The 25,494-nt window shown below is 45.9% G+C and overlaps 2 protein-coding genes across 8 annotated transcripts in view; one reads left to right on the forward strand and one right to left on the reverse strand.

The window, feature by feature from the left end:
- The window catches only part of elovl2 (ELOVL fatty acid elongase 2), a 137,431-nt gene extending 121,955 nt beyond the window's left edge, over positions 1–15,476 (reverse strand). The window contains exons 1-2 of the mRNA XM_069913369.1: positions 15,173–15,476; positions 8,413–8,529 (exon numbers count right to left, since the gene is read on the reverse strand). Of these exons, the coding sequence (XP_069769470.1) occupies positions 8,413–8,433 (21 nt within the window). The 5' untranslated portion in view covers positions 8,434–8,529; positions 15,173–15,476. The remainder of the gene's footprint in view (positions 1–8,412; positions 8,530–15,172) is intronic.
- tbc1d7 (TBC1 domain family, member 7) overlaps positions 3,679–25,494 on the forward strand; it is a 42,941-nt gene continuing 21,125 nt past the window's right edge. The window contains exons 1-2 of one of the 7 annotated variants that reach the window (XM_069913376.1): positions 3,679–3,819; positions 8,277–8,313. The gene's annotated coding sequence lies outside the window, so the exon portion shown is untranslated. Of the gene's footprint in view, positions 3,820–8,276; positions 8,314–15,195; positions 15,444–18,412; positions 18,538–24,588; positions 24,708–25,494 lie in introns of those variants that run through there. The other 6 variants (XM_069913372.1, XM_069913371.1, XM_069913377.1 and 3 more) reach the window with 6 other exon arrangements.

Genomic DNA, 25,494 nt, shown 5'->3' on the forward strand with positions numbered 1-25,494 from the left:
GTTGCCTATTTTTTTTAAAAATTCAATGTTCATCACACAAACTATTTGACTATTGCAAAAGAACTGTTGTCTATCATATTTGCTCTGCAGAATTTTAATGTATACCTTAGTACCTCTCAGGAATCAATTGTGATATTTACTGACCACAATCCTCTGGTGTTTTTGAATAAAATGAAGAACAAAAACAGAATATTGTTAAACTGGAATTTAATATTACAAGAATATAATCTGCAGATTATTCACATCAGGAGTTTGAATAATGTTATGGCAGATTGTCAAGATGTTAAAATTGATCATGCATATAAATGCTCTCAACATTTTTACTTTATTATAACATGTTATATATATTGTAAATTGTTATCTCTAGTGATATTAAAGACAGTTTACTTATTACTGAATTTTAGCTCAAGAGTTAAAATTTCTTTAAAGGGGAGGTGTGACAGATATTTACGATTTTTTGGGGGTAATAAATTGGGAAAAGTAGAGTAGGTTACATACATACACACACTTTAAAACAGATCTTATTTGAAATACTGAAGAATTCATATCCACAGTAACTTTGCAGAAATTGTGAAGAATGCCTATGGAGATTTCACAAATAGGTGTTAATTGAATTGACTTGTGGAATGAATAGACTATTGTCTTAAAAACAACAGCAAGAGACATAAACATTTTGCATAACTTCGCATTGAGATTTTCATAACGATGAGTAACAAAACATTTACTATATAATGATATTCAACTCTAAACAGAAATAAAAATAAACAAAATAAGATTATACAAGATGAATAAAGATGAATTTTGAAAGAAAAATATCTCGGGGGTTTACATCTCCGTCATGATTCTTTGAAAAATGAGATACAAACTCTCGGTCTGCTCGGATATTATGGCATATGATGTTATAGTAACTATGGTAACACTACAAACAATAATTTTCCTTAAAGGGATAGTCATAAAATTTACTATAAATCAAAAACACAAGGTTTTAACTTTTTCATCGAGGTCCAAAGGGCCTGTACTGTGCTGTAGAGTTTTATTACCTCCTCTGGCAGTTTGTTCTACATACTTACTCCCCTTTGTTGCCCCCACTGGCCCCCTTTATGCCTTACCCTTCCCTTCCCTTCTCAAGATGAGAACCAGATGGGGCAGTTTAAAGGTTTATAAAAATGAGACAAAAAATTTTTTTTTTAAATATTTTGAGGCAGTTGGCCACTGGAATGCATTGACAAGCAGGATGCTAGACTAGATTCAGCTGTATCCATATGGGAAAGGGAATGCTTGAGTGGCTGCTGGAAACAGGTACTCTACACCATTTAAGAAAAATCTGGATGAGACACTTAAATCAATGACAGAAAGAAGGCTACATTAAACGGGACTTGTGTAAATAGATGGAGCACACAAATGAGTGGGGAGTGGCAGTGTTGCCAGACAGCTGTAAAGGTACCACTGCCCCAGTGTGGATCCAGAACAGTTCAGCTCTAAAAGTTTCAACCACCCTATCCTATTGCTGACTGCCTATTCAAGGAGCCAACTGTGTTTTATTTTAAAATTCTGCAGCTGTGGGGTCTGTGACCAAGATTGTGGTGCTTGTGCTTGGCAGCAGCCACAAGGTGTTACAGATTCCAAGTAAACAGTGGATTGGCATAGGGCACCAGAAACAGGGAGAAAAAACCTCCCCCCCCCCCCCCCCCATAGAGAAGGAGAAGCAGATGAGTTGACCCTACAGAATGCTGGGCAGTGAGGGGCTCAGCGGCTGAGGGACCCACACAGGCTGCGGGCAACTTGCATTCAGGGGACTTGCACAGGCTGTGGGCTGCTGGGAACCAGTTATCAGAACTAGGACCCAAGAGGGTGCTCAGGGCAAGAAGGACTCCTAGAGGGCTTCAGGCTGCTGAAGGCTTCCTGATCCTGGAGATTTGGATCTGGAGCTTCAGTTACCAATGAATCCAGCAGGAGTCTGTGCTGCTGCAGAGATGGTGGGAGCACTGGAGGTGAATCCACGGATGTTCAGTGACTCTGAATGGACACTCTTTTCCTCCTCTTTCTCTTTTACTGGAAAGGGTACAAGGCAACACTAATGACAACTCTTTGTCTGCCTTATGGCAGGCAGATGGCAATTTTGTTTTCTTAAGTTCTGATATTCCTGTATCTCTTCCCTGACGAGAGCAGCTGAAAGATGCTTTGTGCAGTGAGGAATGGGTCCTCAAAGATTTTGCATGCCCCCTTCAATGATCTCGGTAGATCACGTCAATGGGAGGAGTGAGACTCCGGTGATTCTTTCTGTCACACTTATGGTCCTGTGGATTGACCTCTGATCCAGTTCTCTGCAGCAACCCTACCACACTGTGACCAGCCAGCCAGGACACACTCAATAGAGCTCATATAGAAGGCTGATGTAATGGTGGCCGGTAGCCTTGCCTGCTTCAGTATTCTTGGGAAGTACAGTCGCAGTTCCACCTTCCTGAGTGTCCATGAAAAGTCACTAGTTAAGTGAACTCCAAGGAACTTGGTGCTCTTCACTCTACTACAGAGCTGTTGATGTGTCGTGGAGGGTGGTTATTCCTGATTCTCATTGAGACTCAGATAGTTATTCTCGCACCATTTCACATGATTTTCCACCTCTTGTCTGTAGTGCGATCTTGCTGATGAGGCCAACTACTGTTATGTCAACTGCAAACTTGATAACATTAGGTGCTTTTAAACTGCAGCACCCAGGTAGCCCTCCTGGAAACCAGCTGTGATTAGTGGGGCAAAGGTGCCTCCTGCACCTTTTAAGCTGAAGGGGTGATAGCCCTAGTAAATCACCAACCCGGCGATGTGGTAAGTGATGTGTCACACAAACTAGTCTCCCCCATCAGCTGTCAGTCTCCCTTCCACCATCAATCGCGCTCCCCCCAACCTGTGGCAGATAACCCCTCTCCTCTCTCCCCTCTGGCAGCTGACCCCTCTCCGCTCTCTCCTGCGGCAGCCGACCCCTCTCCCTCTGCCCCTCTCCCTCCCACCTTGGCAGCCGAACCCCCCCCCAACCGCGGCAGCTGACCCCTCTCACTACCGTGGCAGCCGACCTCTATTTCTCTCCTCCCCTGAAGCAGCCAACTCCTTTCCCTCTCCTCCCCACCCATGGCAGCTGACCCTCTCCCCCTCCTCCTCCCCCCCCCCCCCCCCCACTGTAGCAGCCAACCCCTCTCCTCTCGCGACCGCAGCACAGCCGACCCCTCTCCTCGGGGCAGCCGACCCCTCTCCTCGGGGCAGCCGACCCCTCTCCTCGGGGCAGCTGACCCCTCTCCCCCATGGCAGCTGACCCCTCTCCCCCATGGCAGCTGACTCCTCACCACCACCCCCCCCCCCCACATGGCAGCCAGCCCCTCTCCTCGGGGCAGCCGACCCCTGCCCTCCCCTCCCCTCTCTCCCCACCCCCACTCCACCCCATCCCCCCCCCCCCCCCACCGCAGAAGCCAGCCCCTCTCCTCGGGGCAGCTGCCCCCTCTTCCCACCCATCACAGCAGCCGAACCCTCTTCCCCTCCCCCCGCAGCAGCCGACCCTTCTCCTCCCTCAGCAGCTGACCCCTCTCCTCTCCACCCCCCCCATGACAATGACCTCATTTCCTCCGATTGTGGCCCCATCTCTCCCCCTTGTGACAGTAACCTCTCACCGCCCGCCCCCCCCCCACCCCCCCGGCCCTGTCAGCGACCCCTCTCTCCCTCGATCACCGCAAACATTTCAACCGGGATTTCCCTGTGACCCCAGCATCTCCTGTCATCACAGGAGTAACCGGATCGGTCATTTTGCTGTTCAAGCCGCCGGTTGACATGTCCTGAGTAAGTTTAACTGGTTTTCCTGACTACCTCTCAGGTGGGGCAAGGACCTGGTTGACTTTGGATGATGCTGACTGGGTCCAACCCTTTCAAGCTGCCTTGTGAGTGGGGCGCTAACCGAGCAAATTCCCCTGTTAACACCATTTTACAATACAGTTTGAAAGCATCTACTGTTGGAGCTGGATCTGGTGATGCAGAAGTGGGATAGTAGCATGAACAAGAGCAGGCTGAGGACTCTGCCCTGAGATGCACCAGTGCTCAGCGTGATGGTGCTCAATATTCTGCTACCGACTGGACAGACTGTGGACTTTCCATTAGGAGGTCCAGGATCCAGTTGAAGCAAGAGGTGTTGAGTCCCAGCGAGGACAGCTTCTCCACCAGCCTCTAGGGAATGACTATATTAAACACCTCTTGGGTACCAGGATGATGATAGCAGCCTTGAACCCTGTGGGAACAATGAACTTCTGCAGTGAGGTGTTGAAGGTGTCTGTGAACCCACCTTGTGTGGGTTCACCCTGGATATAGTTCTCCCCACCTCGGCTATGCAGAGGGTCTATTCATCAAGGGGACACCAAGCTTTCTTTGACATAATCTGTTCTTCTCATCAACCATGCTTAAATGTTCAGTCTGTCCGGAAGAGCAGCTTCATTATTCTTAATTCACAAGGTTGACTTGTGATCCATAATAGTCTTGATCCTTTGCCACATGCGCCTCATGTCACCAGTATGTTGATCTTCTGTGCGTACCCTCACTTTGCCTTCCAGGTTGCACTGAAGAGTTCAGCTCTGGGTGATCCAAGTGCCGTCCTATCCCATGAACTTAAGGCAGTATCACAAGCTCTGAGAAGGGCTCAGACCTCTACATCCAAACATGGTTTCTGGATAGCTGTGGTTGTGAAGCATTTGATCTCAGTGACATTCTCAATGCACTTGCTGATGAGGCCAGTCAATGAGCTCATGTACTCTTCTATGTTAATATGACTGTTGTAGGTGGTTGCCTCTCTGAAACAGCTCCAGTCGGTCTCAAAACAGTATTGCGGTGCTGCTGTGACCCTACCCCCATTTCCTAACCCCCACCCCACCCACACCAGTCTTCTCAGGAGTGCATTTGCTGGTTCACTTCCTGTCAAGTGAGGAAATGTTGTATGTACAGGATAGATTACTACTTGAGTGGATTCCAAGGAACTTAGTGCTCTCTACTCTCTCCACCACTAAGCTTCTAATGTATAGAGGAGGATGGAGGTCCTTGATCCTCCTGAAGAATACAGTCATTTTATTTGTTCAGTCCATGATGAGACTCAGGTTATTATTTTTGCACCAATTCACAAGATTTTCCACTCCTCTGTAAAGCAACTCATTGTTGTTGATGAGGCCAACTACAGTTATGTCATCTGCAAACTTGATGACTCTGTTGGAGCTGGATCTGGTGTGGGTCAGTAGCATGAACAGGAGCAGACTGAGCACATAGCCCTGATGCGCACCAGTGCTCAGCGTGACAGTGCTTGAAGTTTTGCTGCCGACCTGAATCCAGTTAGAGAGAGGGGTTTGAGTCCCAGCAAGGACAACTTTTCCCCCAGCCTCTGGGGAATGATCATATTAAACATTGAGCTGAAATAGCAGCCTGACATTTGAAGCACTGTTCTCCAGATGGCTCAGAACAGAGTAGAGGGACACATTTACAGCATCATAAGTGGAACAGTTTTATCTTCAGGTGATCTGAAATGCGACCAGTGTCACTGGGAGGTTTGCTTTGATGCATTCCATCACCAGATGCTCGAAGCATCTCATAATGGTCAAGGTCAATGCCACTGGGCAGTAATCGTGGAGGCCTGTTCCTACTGCCCTCTTTGGTACCAGTGTTGAAATCCACTGGGGTGATGTTTTGCAGCAGTGGATCAAACGGTAAACTTACTTTTAATACTCGCTCCAAAAACAATTTAACTTTGTGGTGGTACACCACCAGCCTACTGCAGGGGGAAACCTCTGTACCTGCAGGAATGTAAGTGGGATAGGACAACACCTGGCTGGCAGTCAATCAATCAACCTGAATGGATCAAGCCCCACCCGGTCAGGTGTCAATCACCCTCCGGGATATAAGCCTGCGCCGACCTCCAAAGTCTCACTCAGAGTTACTGCAGCAACAGCCAGCCTGGCTCTGTGGAAGTCTTTGTTGATTAAAGCCTGTAAAGTACAGTTTTTACCTTGTGTGTGTCTGGTTCTGTTTAACAGCGCCCCACAAACTTGTATTGTGACAGAGTATATAGATATGTTTTGGGGAGATAAATTGGAAAAGGTTTGTTACAGTAGGTTACATACAAACACTTTAAAACAGATCTTATTTGAAATACTGCAGCTCTGCACAATACTAGACATGTCGGGGTTTCAGAGCTTTTACAAGAGCTTTGAAGAGTGCCCAAGAGACTTCACTAATAGATTGTTGTTTACAAAAGGCTTGTTGGAGCCACATACTGTCTGGAGGAGAGCTTGCTGTTGTAAGAGAGTCATGTGGTTTTGCAAGCAGTGAGAGTCAAACAGGTTTTCTCTAAGAGAGAGAGAGAGAGATCACTTGTACAGTGTTACAGCCAGCAGACAACAGCTGGGCTGGAACAGGACAAGCTGCCAAGCTTATGGAAAGTCCCCTTTTGGAAGACAGCCTGGTCCAAGCCCTTGTGGTTCATGCAAGAGAAGAGGACTGGCTAACTAAAGTTTCACTTGGTATAAGCAAAACAGAAAGGAACTCTGTGGTGACCTGAATGAAAGAGGTTATCATCTGGTGAACCCTGAAGGGGAAAGTTTTGTCAGCAAGACTCTGAAGTGGCTGATTAAAAAGGAACAACGCATCTCTCTCTGAAAACCGGCAAGAATCTTCCTGAGCAGTAACCATTTCCCTTTCAAGCACCAAAGCATGGTGAACTTTACAAATGTTACATTTTGTGCACAGTATAAGAATTGCCTGCAACCAGTGAACTTGGAGGAATGAGAAATGAGATTGGACTGTGAACCAAAGAACTTTTCTGAATTTACACACATATTACATACACGTGTGCTTAGAATTAGAAAGGGGTTAAGTTAGGTTAGTTAAGTCAATAGTAATAAGTTAAAGTGTGATTCAGTTTTCATGTTTAAAGATAAATAAATGCAACTTTTGTTTAAGTAACTATTTGTCTTGGTGAATATCTATTGCTCCTGGGTTTTGGGGTCTTCTGGGCTTGTAACAGTATCCAAAAATTGGAACAAGTCCACATTGAATGAAAAAAGTACCTATTTCAGGGGTGGCCAAACTGCGGCTCGCGAGCCACACGCGGCTCTTTAACCTTTAATATGTGGCTTGCCCGATTCGTGCTGCCGGTCTCCTCCCCCCTCGCCTGCCCAACTCGTGCTGTTGGTCTCCTCCCCCCTTGCCCGCCTGGCTCGCACAGCCGGTCTCCCTCCCCCCGCCCGGCACGCGCTGCCGGTCCTCCCCGTCGCCCGACCAGCTCGTGCTCCCAGTACTCCCCCTCACCCACCTGGCTCACGCTGCAGGTCCTCCCCCTCACCTGCCCAGCACGCGCTGCAGGACCCCCCCCCCTCACCCACCCGGCTCATGCTTCAGATCCCCCCTCGCCCACCCGACTCACGCTGCCGGTCTCCTCCCCCTGCACCCGCCCGACTCGTGCTGCAGGTCTCCCCCCCTAACTCGCACTGCCGGTCTTCCCCCACCTCGCCGACCAAACTTACACTCCCAGTCTCCCTCCCTCGCCCTCCTGACTCGCGCTGCCGGTCTCCCCCCCTCACCTGCCTGACTCACACTGCCGGTCTCCCCCGCCCACCCAACTCGCGCTGCCGGTCTCTCGCCCACCCAATTAATTTTGTAAGATGGAAATGTGATTAAAATATCTCTAATTTTTTGGTTTACCTTTTTTTACATATTTGTGTATTTGTGATTACTGAAATTAATACAAGTTAACAGTTTTAAAACTGCAGGCATGAATAAATATTGCATTTAATATGCAGTTCTTAATATTTATATAAATTTTTTGTAACAAAATGTGCATGTAACAACAAAAGTGTATGTGTGAATTTTGTTCATGTCAAGCATCTGAGCTTTATCGTTTGTGGCTCTTGCGTTAAAGAAGTTTGGCTAACCCTGACCTATTTCTTATCCACATCTAAAATTAATTCAAATTTCTTTAATTTCTGAGGGGTTAAATACAATTGACATAAAAAAAATTATATTGTACTAATCTATATGTTACATTGTCTAGGAGAACTATGGTAATACTCTGAGAACTATGGTAATATAGCTAATTAATTTAGCTATATTATCAGCAAAATATCTTTTCTTAATAAATCCAGATTGATCTAAATGAACCAATTCAGGTAAATATTAATTTACTCTATTAGCCAAAATTTTAGCAACAATTTTATAATCAACATTTAATAACAATAAGACTCAGATTTTAATAAATATTTCTCTTTTAGGTATTACTGTTATTACAGCATTTGAAAAAAGATTCAGGTAATGAGCAAGTTACATTCGCTTGTTTTAATACTTCCATTAATAAAGGCATCAATAAGTCTTTAAAAAATTTTTTATAAAATTCAGACATAAACTCACCTTAACCAGGACATTTCCCATTTTGTATAGAATTTAAAGCCTTAATAACTTCTTTCAACTTAAATGGAAAATGTAATCTTTCAGAGCTTGACAATTCAAAGACGGAAGTCGAAGCTTCTGTAAAAAATCATTAATTTCTTCATCATTATTCAATTATTGAGATGAATATAACTTAGTGTAATACTCTCTAAAAGAATTGGTTATATCCTGTTTATAAGTAATTTTCAAATTCTTCTTGACAGCATTAATAACCCTTGATGCTTGCTCCATTTTCAATTGCCAAGCTTAAACCTTCTGACCTTGTTCTCCTAATTCATAATATTTTTGTTTAATTCTATCAATAAATTTCTCAATCCTGAATTGAATTATAATGCTTTTTTTTTAATTTATCAATTCTAACCTTTTTTCCCAGATGGGTTTTTTTTTGTAAATGTTTTTCAAAATCAAAATTTCTTTCTCTAATTTATCTACTTCCTTAAGATCATTTTTCTTAATTTTAATCAAATAACATTATTTGGCCTCTTAGATAAGCATTTAATGCATTCCAATAAAACAAATTTATTATCAACTGAATTAATATTTGTATCTAAATACATCTGTATTCTACATTTCTTAATAACGATGAGTTAAATCTCCATCTATAAACTTTTTCAATTCTATCAGAATTTGAACATAACATCAATAATGGTGAATGGTCTGATACAATTCTAGGTTTATATTGGACATACTCAATCCTTCCTTGTAAATAAGCCAAAATTAAGAAAAATTCTATTCTAGAATAAGAATCAAACCCATAAGAATAAAATGAATAATCTCTCTCTTTAGGATTCAACTTCCTCCAAATATCTACCAAATGTAACTCTTCCATTAATGTCAATATTCTTTTAGCCATTTTTGATTTCATTAAAGATTTTGTAGATTTATCTAAAATTGGATCCAAACAACAATTGATGTCTCCACCATTATATTTCCATTTACTTGTGCCAAATTAAGAAAAGCATCTTGAATAAATTTTTCATTCATAAAAATACAAGATTCTAAATAAATTTGACAATTTACCAACACAAATCTACCAAAAGGATCAATAACCATTCATTGTAATTTAAATGGCAAATTTGTATTAGTTAAAATAACTACTCCACATGCTTTAGAGTTAAAAGACGAAGCTATAACTTGACCAACCCATTCCCTCTAACTTTTGATGTTCTTTCCCTGTTAAATGAGTTTCCTGTAAAAAAGCAGTATCTACTTTCAACTTCTTAATATGGACTAAAAGTCTCTTCTTTTTAATTGGATTATTGAGCACATTCACATTTAGCATTACATAATTCAAACCTTGTATTATCATATTTTAATTTTTAAAATATTCAACTCTCCTCTCCACCCTGGGTCATCCCAGCTCCAAAGCCAACTTTTAAAACATACCATCTCCAAAGATAGAAAGTAAGAAATCCCAAAAGTTAAAAAAAAAACCAAAAGCACCGATTAGGTCAGCGCTAACTCCTTTAATAACAAGAAGTGCGTGGGGCCTCAGAAGAGGAAAGCAGAAGAGAATCAGCCTCCCCCAGACAGGATATCACAATTTAATTTCAATCAGTCAAGTACGATGAGCTTCTTTAAGGTCTCTATTAACTTGATCATCATCAATTTCAACTTGAGCCACAGTCGGCTGTCTTCCAGGTGAAATCCCTCCTTTCGATTTTTCTTGATCCCCTTCCATTTGTTGAGATACAGAAGACCTGCCTTCCATTCTGCTTAATATTAGGTAATGAATTGGAAAATTCCAAAATTTCAGACTCATTAGCAAAAAATTGAGCTTGATATTGTCCATAAAAAACTTTAAGAACTGCTGGGTATTGAAAAGTGAATTTATATCCCTTTTTCCACAAAACTGATTTTGCTGGATAAAATTCTTTTGACAATTTCATTACTCAAATCCGTGTAAAAATAACGTGGGCCTGGGGGGGGTGGGGGGGGGGGGAGAAGCGGGGTTTACACTCCGCACAGAACTGACAGGCCTCGGTCTTGTCTCTGACATCCCTGATGGTGTACGGCAGATTTCGGGACTTAACAAAATGGTACAACCGGGTTACGCCCGGATGGCAGAGGGATTCCTGCAATTTGTTGTCATGCATAGATGCGCAGGGGCGAGAGAGGGCATCAGGGGAGTTATTAAACTTCCCGGGGTGGTACTGGATGTCATAGCTGGAGGTTGCCAGCTCAACTCTCCAGCGCAGGATCTTGTTCTTGTGGGTAGTGTTAAACATGAACGCCACGGCCCACCGGTCCGTGAGAAGGGTGAATCTCCTGCTGGCCAGGTTGTGGCGCCAGTGGCGGTCCGCTTCCACATTCGCCTGGGCCTCTTTTTCAATGGCGGAATGCCCTAGCTCAGAGCTGTGGAGGGTCCTGGAGAAGAAAGCGACAGGGCGCCCCTCTTGGTTGAGGGTAGTGGCGAGGGCTACCTCAGAGGCATCATTCTCCACCTGGAAGGGGGAGTCCTCATCCACAGTCTGCATTTGTGGTGTCCGCGAATGTCTTGCCTGATGCGGTGAAGGCTGCCTGCGCCTCAGGAGGGACGGGAAAAGTTGTGGCTTGGGCCAGTGGGCAGACCTTATCTGAGAAGCGAGAGACCCACTGCGAGTAATAAGAGAACAGGCCCAGGCACCTTCGGAGGACCTTTTGCATGGGGGGAGGGTTAATTCCATAAATGGGCACATCTTTTCCGGATCTAGGCCGACGACTCCATGGGCCATGATGTCTCCCAGGATGGCGAGGCAGGTGGTGCTGAACACATTTCTCCTTGTTGTAAGTGAGGTTCAGCTCTGCGGCCATCTGGAGGAATTTTTCCAGGTTAGCATCGTGGTCCTGCTGGTCACGGCCGCAGATAGTGACGTTATCCAGATATGGGAACATCGCCTTCAGCTTGTGCCGGTCTACCATGCGATCCATCTCCCGCTGGAAGACGGAGACCCCTTTCGTGACCCCAAAATGAACCTGGTGGAACTGGTACAGGCGTCTGTCCACCTCAAAGGCAGTGTAGGGCTTGTCCTTCAGGTGGATAGGGATTTGGTGATACGCCAACTTCAGGTCGATCATGGAGAAAACCCGGTAGAGGGCTATCTCATTGACCATGTCGGCAATCCTCAGCATGGAGTAGGCATCCAGCTGGGTGTACCAATTAATGGTCTGGCTGTAATCCATGACCATCCCCCTTTGACCACCAGGACTTGGGCTCTCCAAGGGCTGTTACTGGGCTCTATAATGCCTTCTGCCAGGAGTCACCGCACCTCTGCCTTGATGAAGTCCATGTCTGCAGCGCAATAGCGCCTACTTCTGGTGGTGATCAGCTTGCGGCTTAGCGCAAGATGTGGAAAGAGTGCCGGTGGGGTGATGCGCAGTGTAGAGAGGCTGCAGGTTGGCCAGGGCTGGTAGGTTGACATGCTGTGCAATGTGAGTGGAGGTTGGGGCCCCCCCGAAGGCAAGGGTGACACTCTGTAGGTGGCACTGGAAATCCAGGCCCAGGAGGAGTGGTGCGCAGTTTGGGCATGACCAGGAGCCTGAATCCTCTGCAAGTCTCCCCTCCCACTGTTATATCGATCGAGCAGTGCCTGAGGGTACCAACAGTCTTATCCTTGGTGGCGAGGGCGATCGAGCAGGTGGTGGGATGGACCTTTAACCTTAGGGAGTGGGTCACGCTCGGGTGAATGATGTTCTCGGTGATGCCACTGTCCATCAGGCACTTTGTTACCTGACCACTGACTCGCACGTCCATCATTGAGCGCCCGAGATCGTGGGGGATGTCCCTGGTCAGTGTGGTGGCAGCCAGGACTGTCTCGGAGGTGGAGTCATCACTATCCGGAGGGATGGGGAGCATCAATAGGGCGGCCTGGTCAATGCCTGTGTTGACCACATCGTTCTCAATGTTGTCTGGGGCCCTAAATGTCGGGCGCTGCCTGGCCCAAGATGGCGGTGGCATGTGGGGAGCCGCTGCATGGCTGGCCTCCTTCCCCAGCCGTGTCCGCTGAGCCGGGGGAAGGGACGTCATCACAGCCAGCGGCAGTGATGTCATTACATCAGCCGGAAGTGACATCACATCATGAGCTAGAAGTGACATCACTGTAGTTCTCAATGAGTGTCGCCGACGAAGGCGGGGGCTGGTGCAGATGCTCGTGGCACACGCTGTGAAGGTCACTGGTGGGGCCAGATGTTGCACGGTCAAAGTCGGGGAAGTAGTCGAGGGGACAATGGCGCCAACCGGCACATGCACGTGAGTGGGTCCGCGGGGGAGGTCATAGAGGGCTGCTGCGCTGCTGGCAGGTTTAGAGAGGCACACTTTTGCAAAGTGGCTTTTCTTGCCACATCAGTAACAATACTGGTTCCTAGCTGGGCAATTTTGGCGTGATCATCAATCTGACCCACAGTACTTACAGGGGCGCCAGGCGCCTACCACAGCGATGTTCTCCTCCCCAGCTCGGCCTGGGGCTGCAGCTGCAGTGTGAGAAGGCCATGAGGGAGCCCGAGGGAACCTGGAATTGAAGGCTTCGACGTGCAGGGCTGCTGCTTTGGTGCTTCCAGGGTTTCGACCATTTCCACAGTCCTGGTTAGGGCATAGATGTTGTCTTCCAGCAGCTTCTGCCAGATGGCCCTCAAGTGTAGCCCTCGGACGAAGGCGTCCTGGATCAGCCTCTTGACCTCCTCTACATCTACCCCGGGTTCAGCCAGACACTGTCAGGCCAACTCTCACAAGTGTCCCAGTAAGACTCAGCCGTCTCCCCAGGTTGCTGGGCTCAGATGTTCCTGGGCTCAGATGTCTGTACCTTGCACAGACCACATTCATGTTCTCGAGAGTGTCCATTGCGCTCTTGTATGTGGAGCAGTCTTTGGTTACCTGGAAGGCGTGGGGTTCCAGCTTTGACCGGAGTAGGACCAACCTCTTCCGATAGGAGTCCAGGATGTCACGCTCGTGTGCCTCGATGATTGCCTCGACCACGTGCTGCCTGATCTCAAAGCGTGTTTGGCCTTCTGGGTGGCGTGGGCCGACTTCTAGGCTCTCTGCGCACAGGAGATTTTCCATGGCAGCCGCGGGAAAATTTTATGGATTAAATTGTGGTGCGCTGTTAGACAGAATCAGACACACACAAGGTAAAAACTGTACAACAGGCTTTAATCCACAAAGACTTCCACAGAACCAGCCTGTGGCTGCAGCAACTCTGTGAGGCCTCGGGAGGCCTGCGTGGGCTTTTATCCTGGAGGGTGATTGACACCTGACCGGGTGGGACTTGATCCATTCAGGCTGACTGATTGACAGCTGGCCAGGTGTTGTCCTGTCCCCTTATAAACTCCTGCAGGTACAGAGGTTTCCCCCTGCAGTAGGCCGGTGGTGTACCACCACAATTTTAAAAGTGAGGTATTAATTCATTCTGCCAGGAGAGGCATTTTCCACGTCTTCTCCCTACACCATCACACCACGCCCCTGTGAGGGGCAGTCTCGTGTATATTTGTATACTCCCTATCCAGGGTGTTTTGCCTTTTGTCAGTGAGGTGGGCTCTGCGGTCTTCTTCAAAGGAGGTTGCTGCCCGCCAAACTGTGAGGCGCCAAGATGCACGGTTTGAGGCGTTATCAGCCCACTGGCGGTGGTCAATGTGGCAGGCACCAAGAGATTTCTTTAGGCAGTCCTTGTACCTTTTCTTTGGTGCACCTCTGTCACGGTGGCCAGTGGAGAGCTCGCCATATAACACGATCTTGGGAAGGCGATGGTCCTCCATTCTGGAGACGTGACCCATCCAGCGCAGCTGGATCTTCAGCAGCGTGGACTCGATGCTGTCGACCTCTGCCATCTCGAGTACTTCGACGTTAGGGGTGTAAGCGCTCCAATGGATGTTGAGGATGGAGCGGAGACAAGGAGGAAAAACCCAACACCCAACCCCAACCAACCAATTTTCCCTTGCAACCGCTGCAATCGTGTCTGCCTGTCCCGCATCGGACTTGTCAGCCACAAACGAGCCTGCAGCTGACGTGGACTTTTTACCCCCTCCATAAATCTTCGTCCGCGAAGCCAAGCCAAAGAAAAAATCCAGGGTGTTCTCTCCTCTAGTGGCCAAGTACTGTTGGAACTATGGTAGAACTGTTTTCAGTCTGTACTATTACATGACAATAAAGAAATCTTGTAGAAGCTGGAGAAACTCAGACCAATGTTTTGGGTCTAGACCCTTTAATCAGGTAAGGTTAAACAAGATGAAGGGTCCAGGCCTAAAACGTTGGTAACCCTTCACTTCTCATGGATACTGCATGGCCTGCTGGCTTTCTCCACCACATTTATGCATTGCACCTGACCCTAGCATCTGCTGGTCTTGTTTAATCAGCCTAATCAAGTACTTGTCGGCCAGCATGCAGGTAGATCAAATGGTCTGATAGGACTTTGCCCTGAAACGTTAAATTCACCCAAATTGCCTACTTAAGGTACTTCCCAAAGATCCCTATTCCTCTACCCTTATCTATCCACGTATTCTTCTGCATGCTTAATGAATTTTTAATTATCCCCATCTCCAGGACCTCCTCCAGCAGCTTATTCCACCTTCCCACTCCCCTTGGTGCTGCCCCTTTAAACCTTAAATCTCCTCCCATTTCCACTACTCTTGACTGGGCTCTCACAGACGCTGCTCGACTGGCTGGACTTTTTTTTTAGCCCCTCTACTATTGCTTCAAACTCGGGCGCCTTTATTTTCCTGTGTGGTCGACTGCGGCGTTGAAGGCACCTACAGTCGAACCAGCCCCGAGATCCTGTGGTGTGGGCCGGGTCTGGCCGCGCGCGCACCGCCCTCCCGGCGGCCCGTGCGCGTCCACAGGCCTGCTGGCTCGGCCCGCCTCCTCTCCGGAAGCGTCCGAGCCCCACGGGGTCGTTTCCCCGGCCGCGCGCGTTCCCGCGTGCCTTCTCGCCACACCTCCTTGACTCGCCTCTGCCAGTTCGCGCGTGCGCTTGGTGCCCGCCGACTGAAAGTGGGGCCGTGGTTCGCAGGACGCTCAAGACCGGGTGAGTCCGATCGATGCCGGTGAGGGGGAAATTGGATGGTGCGAGCGATCCTTAGGCCAGGCTTGGAAGGGGAGTGGGACGTGGGCTGAAGGCTGGCATGGCCTTGGCCAGACTGGGGGAGGCTGGCTGACGCGCCCTGTCCGGCCATCTCACTGCCCCGTCACCGGTCTCCGACTGACCCTAGGCTGCAGGGACCTGTCACTGTGCATGCAGGCCTGATGCCTGAAAACATGCTGCCCTTTAACACACACGACACGATGACCGCTGACCAGTCACCCAAACCCTGCACGGACCAGTTTCTCTGCCATATGCAGATGACACTAGGTTAAACAAGAAAGACTACAGAGACTGTGGGGAAAAAATACCAATGTAAAAAGATTCTCCGTCTTTACACCGCTGCACTTCCACCGCCCGCCCGCCCCGGTTTCAAAAGGTCAGAAGGCGAATAGGCTGCTGGAATAGGCTCCAGCTTCAATCCGCCTAGCGGGGTACATTTAAAAGTGGAGTGGTCGCTGCAAAGGGGAGGGCTGATGACGGCGTCAAGCCGCGACCTAGGCGCGATTTTTAAAGTGAAAACAATGGTGGAGAAACTCAGCAGGTCAACACAGTAAAAACACACACTGGTGGAGAAACTCAGCAGGTCAACACAGTAAAAACACACACTGGTGGAGAAACTCAGCAGGTCAACACAGTAAAAACACACACTGGTGGAGAAACTCAGCAGGTCAACACAGTAAAAACACACTGGTGGAGAAACTCCAGGTCAACACAGTAAAAACACACACTGGTGGAGAAACTCCAGATCAATACAGTAAAAACACACACTGGTGGAGAAACTCAGCAGGACAACACAGTAAAAACACACACTGGTGGAGAAACTCAGCAGGTCAATACAGTAAAAACACACACTGGTGGAGAAACTCCAGATCAACACAGTAAAAACACACACTGGTGGAGAAACTCAGCAGGTCAACACAGTAAAAACACACTGGTGGAGAAACTCCAGGTCAACACAGTAAAAACACACACTGGTGGAGAAACTCCAGATCAATACAGTAAAAACACACACTGGTGGAGAAACTCAGCAGGACAACACAGTAAAAACACACACTGGTGGAGAAACTCAGCAGGTCAATACAGTAAAAACACACACTGGTGGAGAAACTCCAGGTCAACACAGTAAAAACACACACTGGTGGAGAAACTCAGCAGGTCAACACAGTAAAAACACACACTGGTGGAGAAACTCCAGATCAATACAGTAAAAACACACACTGGTGGAGAAACTCAGCAGGTCAACACAGTAAAAACACACACTGGTGGAGAAACTCCAGGTCAACACAGTAAAAACACACACTGGTGGAGAAACTCAGCAGGTCAACACAGTAAAAACACACACTGGTGGAGAAACTCAGCAGGTCAACACAGTAAAAACACACACTGGTGGAGAAACTCCAGGTCAACACAGTAAAAACACACACTGGTGGAGAAACTCCAGATCAATACAGTAAAAACACACACTGGTGGAGAAACTCAGCAGGTCAACACAGTAAAAACACACACTGGTGGAGAAACTCAGCAGGTCAACACAGTAAAAACACACACTGGTGGAGAAACTCCAGGTCAACACAGTAAAAACACACACTGGTGGAGAAACTCCAGGTCAACACAGTAAAAACACACACTGGTGGAGAAACTCCAGATCAACACAGTAAAAACACACACTGGTGGAGAAACTCCAGGTCAACACAGTAAAAACACACACTGGTGGAGAAACTCAGCAGGTCAACACAGTAAAAACACACACTGGTGGAGAAACTCAGCAGGTCAACACAGTAAAAACACACACTGGTGGAGAAACTCCAGGTCAACACAGTAAAAACACACACTGGTGGAGAAACTCCAGATCAATACAGTAAAAACACACACTGGTGGAGAAACTCAGCAGGTCAACACAGTAAAAACACACACTGGTGGAGAAACTCAGCAGGTCAACACAGTAAAAACACACACTGGTGGAGAAACTCCAGGTCAACACAGTAAAAACACACACTGGTGGAGAAACTCCAGGTCAACACAGTAAAAACACACACTGGTGGAGAAACTCCAGATCAATACAGTAAAAACACACACTGGTGGAGAAACTCCAGGTCAACACAGTAAAAACACACACTGGTGGAGAAACTCCAGATCAACACAGTAAAAACACACACTGGTGGAGAAACTCAGCAGGTCAACACAGTAAAAACACACACTGGTGGAGAAACTCCAGGTCAACACAGTAAAAACACACACTGGTGGAGAAACTCAGCAGGTCAACACAGTAAAAACACACACTGGTGGAGAAACTCCAGATCAACACAGTAAAAACACACACTGGTGGAGAAACTCCAGATCAACACAGTAAAAACACACACTGGTGGAGAAACTCCAGATCAATACAGTAAAAACACACACTGGTGGAGAAACTCAGCAGGTCAACACAGTAAAAACACACACTGGTGGAGAAACTCAGCAGGTCAACACAGTAAAAACACACACTGGTGGAGAAACTCCAGATCAATACAGTAAAAACACACACTGGTGGAGAAACTCAGCAGGTCAACACAGTAAAAACACGCACTGGTGGAGAAACTCCAGGTCAACACAGTAAAAACACACACTGGTGGAGAAACTCCAGGTCAACACAGTAAAAACACACACTGGTGGAGAAACTCCAGATCAATACAGTAAAAACACACACTGGTGGAGAAACTCCAGGTCAATAGTAAAAACACATAATGCTGGGCCCATCTGTGAACTTGGCGCTTTCATTTCCTGGGGCATATGTTTGTCGTCACAGTGGCGGGTATAGTGTGGTCGTTCCATAAGGAGGTCATGGTCATAGGTCACTCTGATTTAAATTTTATTAATTATAATAAAAACTATATATGTGGTACCAATGACCATGTCCTCTTTTTTGGAAATAGCCACCCTAGGCAAGCAGCAATACTGCACCACTCGTCCTGCCTCCCTCAGCTCTGGAATCCAGCTCCCGACTCTGCTCTTCTTAAAGGCAACACGGGATCTACATTTTAGGTCGTCACCTTAAAGGGTAAATTCACCTTTTTTCTTACTTGAGCCGGCCTTAATGCGGGATTTTGGCATAAAAAGAGTTTGTGATAGTAGTGGCACAGTTGGCGCAGTTAGCACAACACCTTTACAGCGCCAGTGATCAGGGCCGTATTCGAATCCCGTGCTGTCTGTAACTAGTTTGTACATTCTCCCCGAGCTGTGTGGGTTTTCCCCGGGGGGTTCAGGTTTCCTCCCACCATTCAAAATATACTGGGAATTTAGGTTAATTGGGTGTAATGGACTTGTGAGCTGAAATAGCCTGAAATAGTGCTGGAGAAACTCAGGCATCACATGTAGTAAAGATAAAGATATGTAACCAATGTTTGGGTAAAAACATACAAAATGCTGGAGGAACTCGACCAGTCTTTTCAGCATCTATAGTGCCAGTGTTTTGGGCCTGACCCCTTCTTCAAGGAATAAGCAGAATAAGCCAGAAGCAGAAAGTCTCAGAATTCAAACAATGGAGGAGGAATCCAGACCAATAAAAGGTGTTAATTGGATATGATAAGGCACTAGGTAAGAATCTTATCATGTTTATACAAAAGGAGATGGAATGGAGAGACAGATAAAGAAAGGTGATAGGGAGGAAGGGGGAGGGTTTTAACGAAAGCCAGAGAACTCAATATTAATGTCATCTGCTTGGAGGGTGCCCAGTCAGAAGATGGGATGTTGTGCCTAGTAATTTACAGGTGGTAAATTACAGTCTGGCAGTGCATGACACCATGGACAGTCATGTCAGCAAGGAAATGGGTGGCCACTGGGAGATTTGTACTATTGCAGCAGACAGAGCCGAGGTGCTCAACAAAGTGATCTGCATCTGGTCTCTGTGATGTAGAGGAGAGGACAATGGGACCACAGGATGAAGTAGATGACCCCTGCAGATTCACAAGTGAAATGTTGCTTCATTTGGAATGACTATATGGTGGTGAGGGAGGAGGTGTGGGTGCAAGTGGAGCAACTCCTGTGGTTACAGGGATAGGTCCCAAGGGGATGATTGGAGGAGGGAGGAGTGGACAAGAGAGTAATGGAGGGAGCAGTCCCTGCAGAAGGCAGAGAGGGGTGAAGAGGGAAATGTGTGTCTAGTGGTGGGATCTCGTAGTAGGTGGCAGAAATGGCAGAGGAGGATGTGTTGAATGTTGAGGCTGGGGGAATGGTAGGTGACAAGAGGAATCCTGTCCTTGTTGCGCTTGGGGCATAGGGGGCCAGGGCAGATGTGTGGGTTATGGAGTATATATGGGTGAGTGCTGAGTTGATGGTAGTGGAGGGAAAGTCACGTTGTTTGAAGGAGGACATCTGGGGCCTGAGCCCTTCATAAAGGTATCAGCTAGAAGCAAGCAGGTGGGGAGAGGAGAGGAAGAAAGGAAGAAAGCAGGGACAGAGCGCAGTCCCATATCCAGATATTACCCCTGTGGGTCTTTGCTCCTATCCCCTGTCTTTTTTTCCACTATTCTGTTCAGGGGCCTGCCTGCCTCTTGCTCATAACTACAAATGGATCAGGCCTGAAATGTTGGTTGTGATTGGCATGGTTGAGTTCTCTGGCTATGATGAGCACAGTTTTCAGTATCTTGTTTCAGCACTGTTGATGGAGGTGAATAGTTCATCAAGCACCAGCTTTGTGGTCACCTGGGGTGTGATGTAGACTGCTGTCAGAATAGCTGATATAAATAAGGTCTTAGGGATGGTACTCCTTTTATTTTTGATACAATTCTTCATCCTCACAATTTGGATAGCAATATTTTTTGATTTACCTTTTCAGTAATACAGGGTATTTGATTCAAGGTTCCTTTATTGTCATAGGGTGGCACAGTTGGTGTAGCAGTTAGCACAACACTGATACAGTATCAGCAATCGGGACTTGGGTTTGAATCCCGTGCTGTCTGAAATGAGTTTTTACGTCTCCCTATGTCTGCGTGGCTTTTCCCTGAGGGCTCTGGTTTTCTCCCACCGTGTAGGTTAATTTTGTGTAATTGGGCATCTTGGAGTCGTGGGCCAAGGGGGTCTGTTACTGTGTTGTATGTCTAAGTTTAAATTGATGTAATAATACAAAAATGTAACAGATACAATATACGTCAACCTTTGCCTGCCATAAAGGCAAGCAAAGAGTTGCCATTAACATTAAAAACACACCAAAATGCTAGAGGAACTCAGCCGATCTTTCAGAGGCCTGAGCCCTTCTTTAAGAAATAAGCAGAATGAGCCAAAAGAAGGAAATTTCGGAACTCAGACAATGCTGGCTGGGGGGGAAATCCAGACCACCAAAAGATGTTAATTGGATATGATAAGGGAAGAAGTAAGAATTTATTATGTCTGTGTGAAGGGAGGCAGGGAAAAGCATTGCCCGGTGCGTCCAAAAAGAAAAAGAGGAGTAAAAGAGTCATATTTCAACCTTGAAAATGCTGATTTTCATTTTAGATGGGAAAACATCATATGCCATCATCAAATTTGACAGTCTGAAAAGACAGTTTTGCTGAATACTTACTGTATTTATATGACCAAATTAGAACAACACACAAGAAGGTATATTTTACTAAGTAGCACATTTGTCAAACCATGCCTTGAACACAAAAGCACCAGGCAGCCAAGACGAGTCACAATCGTAGTGGTACAAATTAAACTGGAAATAAATGTTGGCTTTCTTGAATAGATGTAAAGGATTCCATAGCACTATTTAAAAATGTCAGGGGAATTCTCTCAGTGTCCTGGCCAATATTTATTTATTCTACCAATGTTCCTGCACAGATGATAACTGGATGATACTAATTTGTCTTATAAAATGAAAGATTCTGTAAATCTATTTAGTGTTCAATGATGGAAAAAGAATGAGGAGAGCTTTCTCTTCTTCAGAACCATAAATCACTACAGCACAGAAAACAGGCCATTTGGCCCTTCTAGCCTGTGCCTAAACATCATTCCACTTGTCCCAGTGACCTGCGCCAGACCTCTCCCATTCATATATCTATCCAATTTATTCTTAAAACCAAAGAATGACCCCACATTTACTACATCAGATGGCAGCTCGATCCACACTCCCACCAGTTTCAGAGTAAAGAAGTTCCCTTTAATGTTTCTCGTAAACCTTTCGCCCCGAAGCCATGTCCTCTTGCATTTATCTCTCCTAATATAAGTGGAAAGAGCCTACTTGCATTTACGCTGTCTATACCTCTCATAATTTTGTAAACATCTATCAAATCTCCCCTCATTCTTTTACGCTCCAAGGAATAAATTCCTAACCTGTTTAATCTTCCCCTGTAATTCAACTCCTGAAGACCCAGCAACATCCCAGTAAATCTCTGCACACTTTCAATCTTACTGACATCCTTCCTGTAGTTTGGCGACCAGAACTGCAAACACAATACTCCAAATTTAGCTTCACCAATATCTTATACAACCTCAACATAACATCCCAACTCCTGTACTCAATACTTTGATTTATGAAGGCCAAGATGCCAAAAGCTTTCTTCACAACCCAGACTCCACTTTCAGGGAATTATGTATCTGTATTCCCAGATCCCTTTGTTCCTCTGCACTCCTCAGAGGACATACTGTGTTTGCCCTACCTTGGTTTGTCCTTCCAAATGCAACAATTGGGACCAATACAACTAACTTATTTTCATTGATGGGATAACACTTGTACATTTTGGTATTTTATGGACTTGCCCCTTGTGATATGAAGTTTGTGTATTGTACATGTTTCAAAAGTCCATTAAAGTGAAATTAAGGCATTCGACCTATCAAGTCTGCCTCACCATTCCATCATGGCTGCTCTACTGCCCTCTATATTGTGTATGCACTCACACAAGTAAGACTCAGAGATGTGATGCTTTCTCATCCGTTACTTGATGAGACTAACATGGCTACTAACACAGGGTTATATATGGAAGTGTGACATCATGGGTGTCGTGATTTCCAGCAGAGGACAGACTTATTCCCAATTGTGGCAAATTATGTTGTGTTTGTATTGTATATAGATATGTAGGTCACATACAAACACTTCAATGCAGATCTCATTTAAAATACTGGAGCTCTGCTCAAACCGGACGGGTCAACTCCTGGGGGCCTTTGCAAAAAACTTTGGGGTGTGCCCAAGAGACTTCACTAATGGATATTTGTTTTGAAAAGCAAAAGAGGAAAGAGATTGGAGGGAGAGTTCAGAGCCACAGGCTGTCTGGAGTGGAACTTGCTGTTCTGAGAGGGTCATATGGTTTTGCAAGCAGAGGGAGTCAAACTTTTTTTTCTCAGAGAGAGAGAGAGAGGGGGGTGGGGAATTCAGTTCTGGAGTTTTACAGTCAACATCAGCACCTGGGACTGGAACAGGACAAGCTAGCAAGCTTGTGAAAAAATACCATTTGGAATATGGGTTGTGAGTGCTTAGTTCAGCCTGGTTAAAGCCCTTGTGGTTCATACTAGAGGAGAGGACTGGCTGCCTAATGTTTCACTTGAAATAAGTGAAACAAAAAGGAACTCTGTGGTGACCTGAAAGAAAGAGGTTATCATCTGGAGAACACTGAGGGGACAAGTTTCTTTGGCAAGACACTGAAGTGGCTGGTTACAAGGAATCAGTTGTGGGTGTCCAGCGAACAACAAATCTCTCTCTGAAAACCAACAAGAACCCTTCTGAGCGGTAACCATTTACCTTTCAAGCACCAAAGCCTGGTGAATTTCATAAATGTCAATTCTGTGTTTTCTTTTCTCTTTGGCTTGGCTTCGCGGACGAAGATTTATGGAGGGGGTAAAATTCCACGTCAGCTGCAGGCTCGTTTGTGGCTGACAAGTCCGATGCGGGACAGCCAGACACGGTTGCAGCGGCTGCAGGGGAAAATTGGTTGGTTGGGGTTGGGTGTTGGGTTTTTCCTCCTTTGCCTTTTGTCAGTGAGGTGGGCTCTGCGGTCTTCTTCAAAGGAGGTTGCTGCCCGCCAAACTGTGAGGCGCCAAGATGCACGATTTGAGGCGATATCAGCCCACTGGCGGTGGTCAATGTGGCAGGCACCAAGAGATTTCTTTAGGCAGTCCTTGTACCTTTTCTTTGGTGCACCTCTGTCACAGTGGCCAGTGGAGAGCTCGCCATATAACACGATCTTGGGAAGGCGATGGTCCTCCATTCTGGAGACGTGACCCACCCAGCGCAGCTGGATCTTCAGCAGCGTGGACTCTATGCTGTCGACCTCTGCCATCTCGAGTACTTCAACGTTAGGGATGAAAGCGGTCCAATGGATGTTGAGGATGGAGCGGAGACAACGCTGGTGGAAGCGTTCTAGGAGCCGTAGGTGATGCCGGTAGAGGACCCATGATTCGGAGCCGAACAGGAGTGTGGGTATGACAACGGCTCTGTATACGCTTATCTTTGTGAGGTTTTTCATTTGGTTGTTTTTCCAGACTCTTTTGTGTAGTCTTCCAAAGGCGCTATTTGCCTTGGCGAGTCTGTTGTCTATCTCATTGTCGATCCTTGCATCTGATGAAATGGTGCAGCCGAGATAGGTAAACTGGTTGACCGTTTTGAGTTTTGTGTGCCCGATGGAGATGTGGGGGGGCTGGTAGTCATGGTGGGGAGCTGGCTGATGGAGGACCTCAGTTTCTGTGTACAGCATAAGAAATGCCTGCAACCAGTAAATTTGGAGTAGTGAGAAGTGAGATTGGACTGTGAATCAAAGAACTTTACTGAACTTACACACACAATACATATACATGTGCACTTAGAATTAGAAGGGGGTTAAGTTAGGTTAGTTAAGTTAATAATAAGTTAAAGTTTGATCCTGTTTTCATGTTTAAAGATAATTATAAGCAACTTTTGTTTAAGTAACCATTTGTCTTGGTAAATATCTATTGCTGCTTGGTTTTGGGGTCCTCTGGGCTTGTAACATTTTGGGGGGGGATCGTCCTTTCAGATTGAAAATTGGAGTTTTGAGATCTTAAACTCTTGGAGTTTTTGTGATTTATTAGTTAATTGGTTTTTTCGAGCTAATTTAAAGCTTGTGTGTGTGAAAAAGAGCAGCAGTGGATATTGATACATTTTTGTTTCAACCATCACCTGCAGAGCTGCAGAGCAAGAGAAAAAGGAACTGTTGGTTATTTCTAAGGCATTAAAGCTGACTGAAGTCAAGCATTGGATGAGGAAAATACAAATACAGAGGATTATAGTAAAATCATATAAAGGTGAGGGAAAATTTATTGAGGAAGACTTAGATAATTTTCCAGAGGATAGATCTTTTGAATTGCAGTTGGAATTGGAGGAGAGAAACGGAACTTTGAGTTGCAGAAACAACAAAATGAGGCAGAGGAAGCTGAAAAACAGAGGAACTATGAGTTAGAGGTAGCTGAAACAAAATTGAAAGGGACAGATGGTTTCAATTAGAGAAGTTAAAAATTGAGAACTGAGGCAGTAACCTCTGGGGAGAGGATTTTGGCTAGTCGAGAGGTAAATCTAGTTCCTCCTTTTGTTGACGGAGATATAGATACATACTTTCAGCTTTTTGAAAAGGTTGTTGAGAGCTCAAGAGAGCCAAATTAAAAATAGCCTCTTAAATACACAAAGTGTATTTAAGGGACAAGCACAAATTGCATATTCTAGCTTGATTACAGAGCAAGTGGCAAATTTTGATTCTGTTAAACAAACAGTATTGCAGAGGCACATAGACAAAAATTAGGGGTTTGGTGAAAACATGGAACCAATCTTATTTGGATTTTGCTCTGGGAAAATCTGTATGTTTTGACTGTTGATGCGCCTCAAAAGGAATAAATAATGATTTTGACAGATTGAGAGAATTGATACGAATTGAGGAAATTAAAAGGTGTGTTCCAAATGAGATTAAATTATACCCGGATGAGAGAGACGTGGGGGTATGACAATGTGCCTGATCTCATTTGGGTAATGCAGCACTAAAATTTTGAGATACTATTTTCATTTACAACTGTACTGTATTAAATTTCCTCTTTAAAATAT

The sequence above is a fragment of the Narcine bancroftii genome, chromosome 1 (genome assembly GCF_036971445.1).
Source record: "Narcine bancroftii isolate sNarBan1 chromosome 1, sNarBan1.hap1, whole genome shotgun sequence".
In the NCBI taxonomy this organism is placed as follows: Eukaryota; Metazoa; Chordata; class Chondrichthyes; order Torpediniformes; family Narcinidae; genus Narcine; species Narcine bancroftii.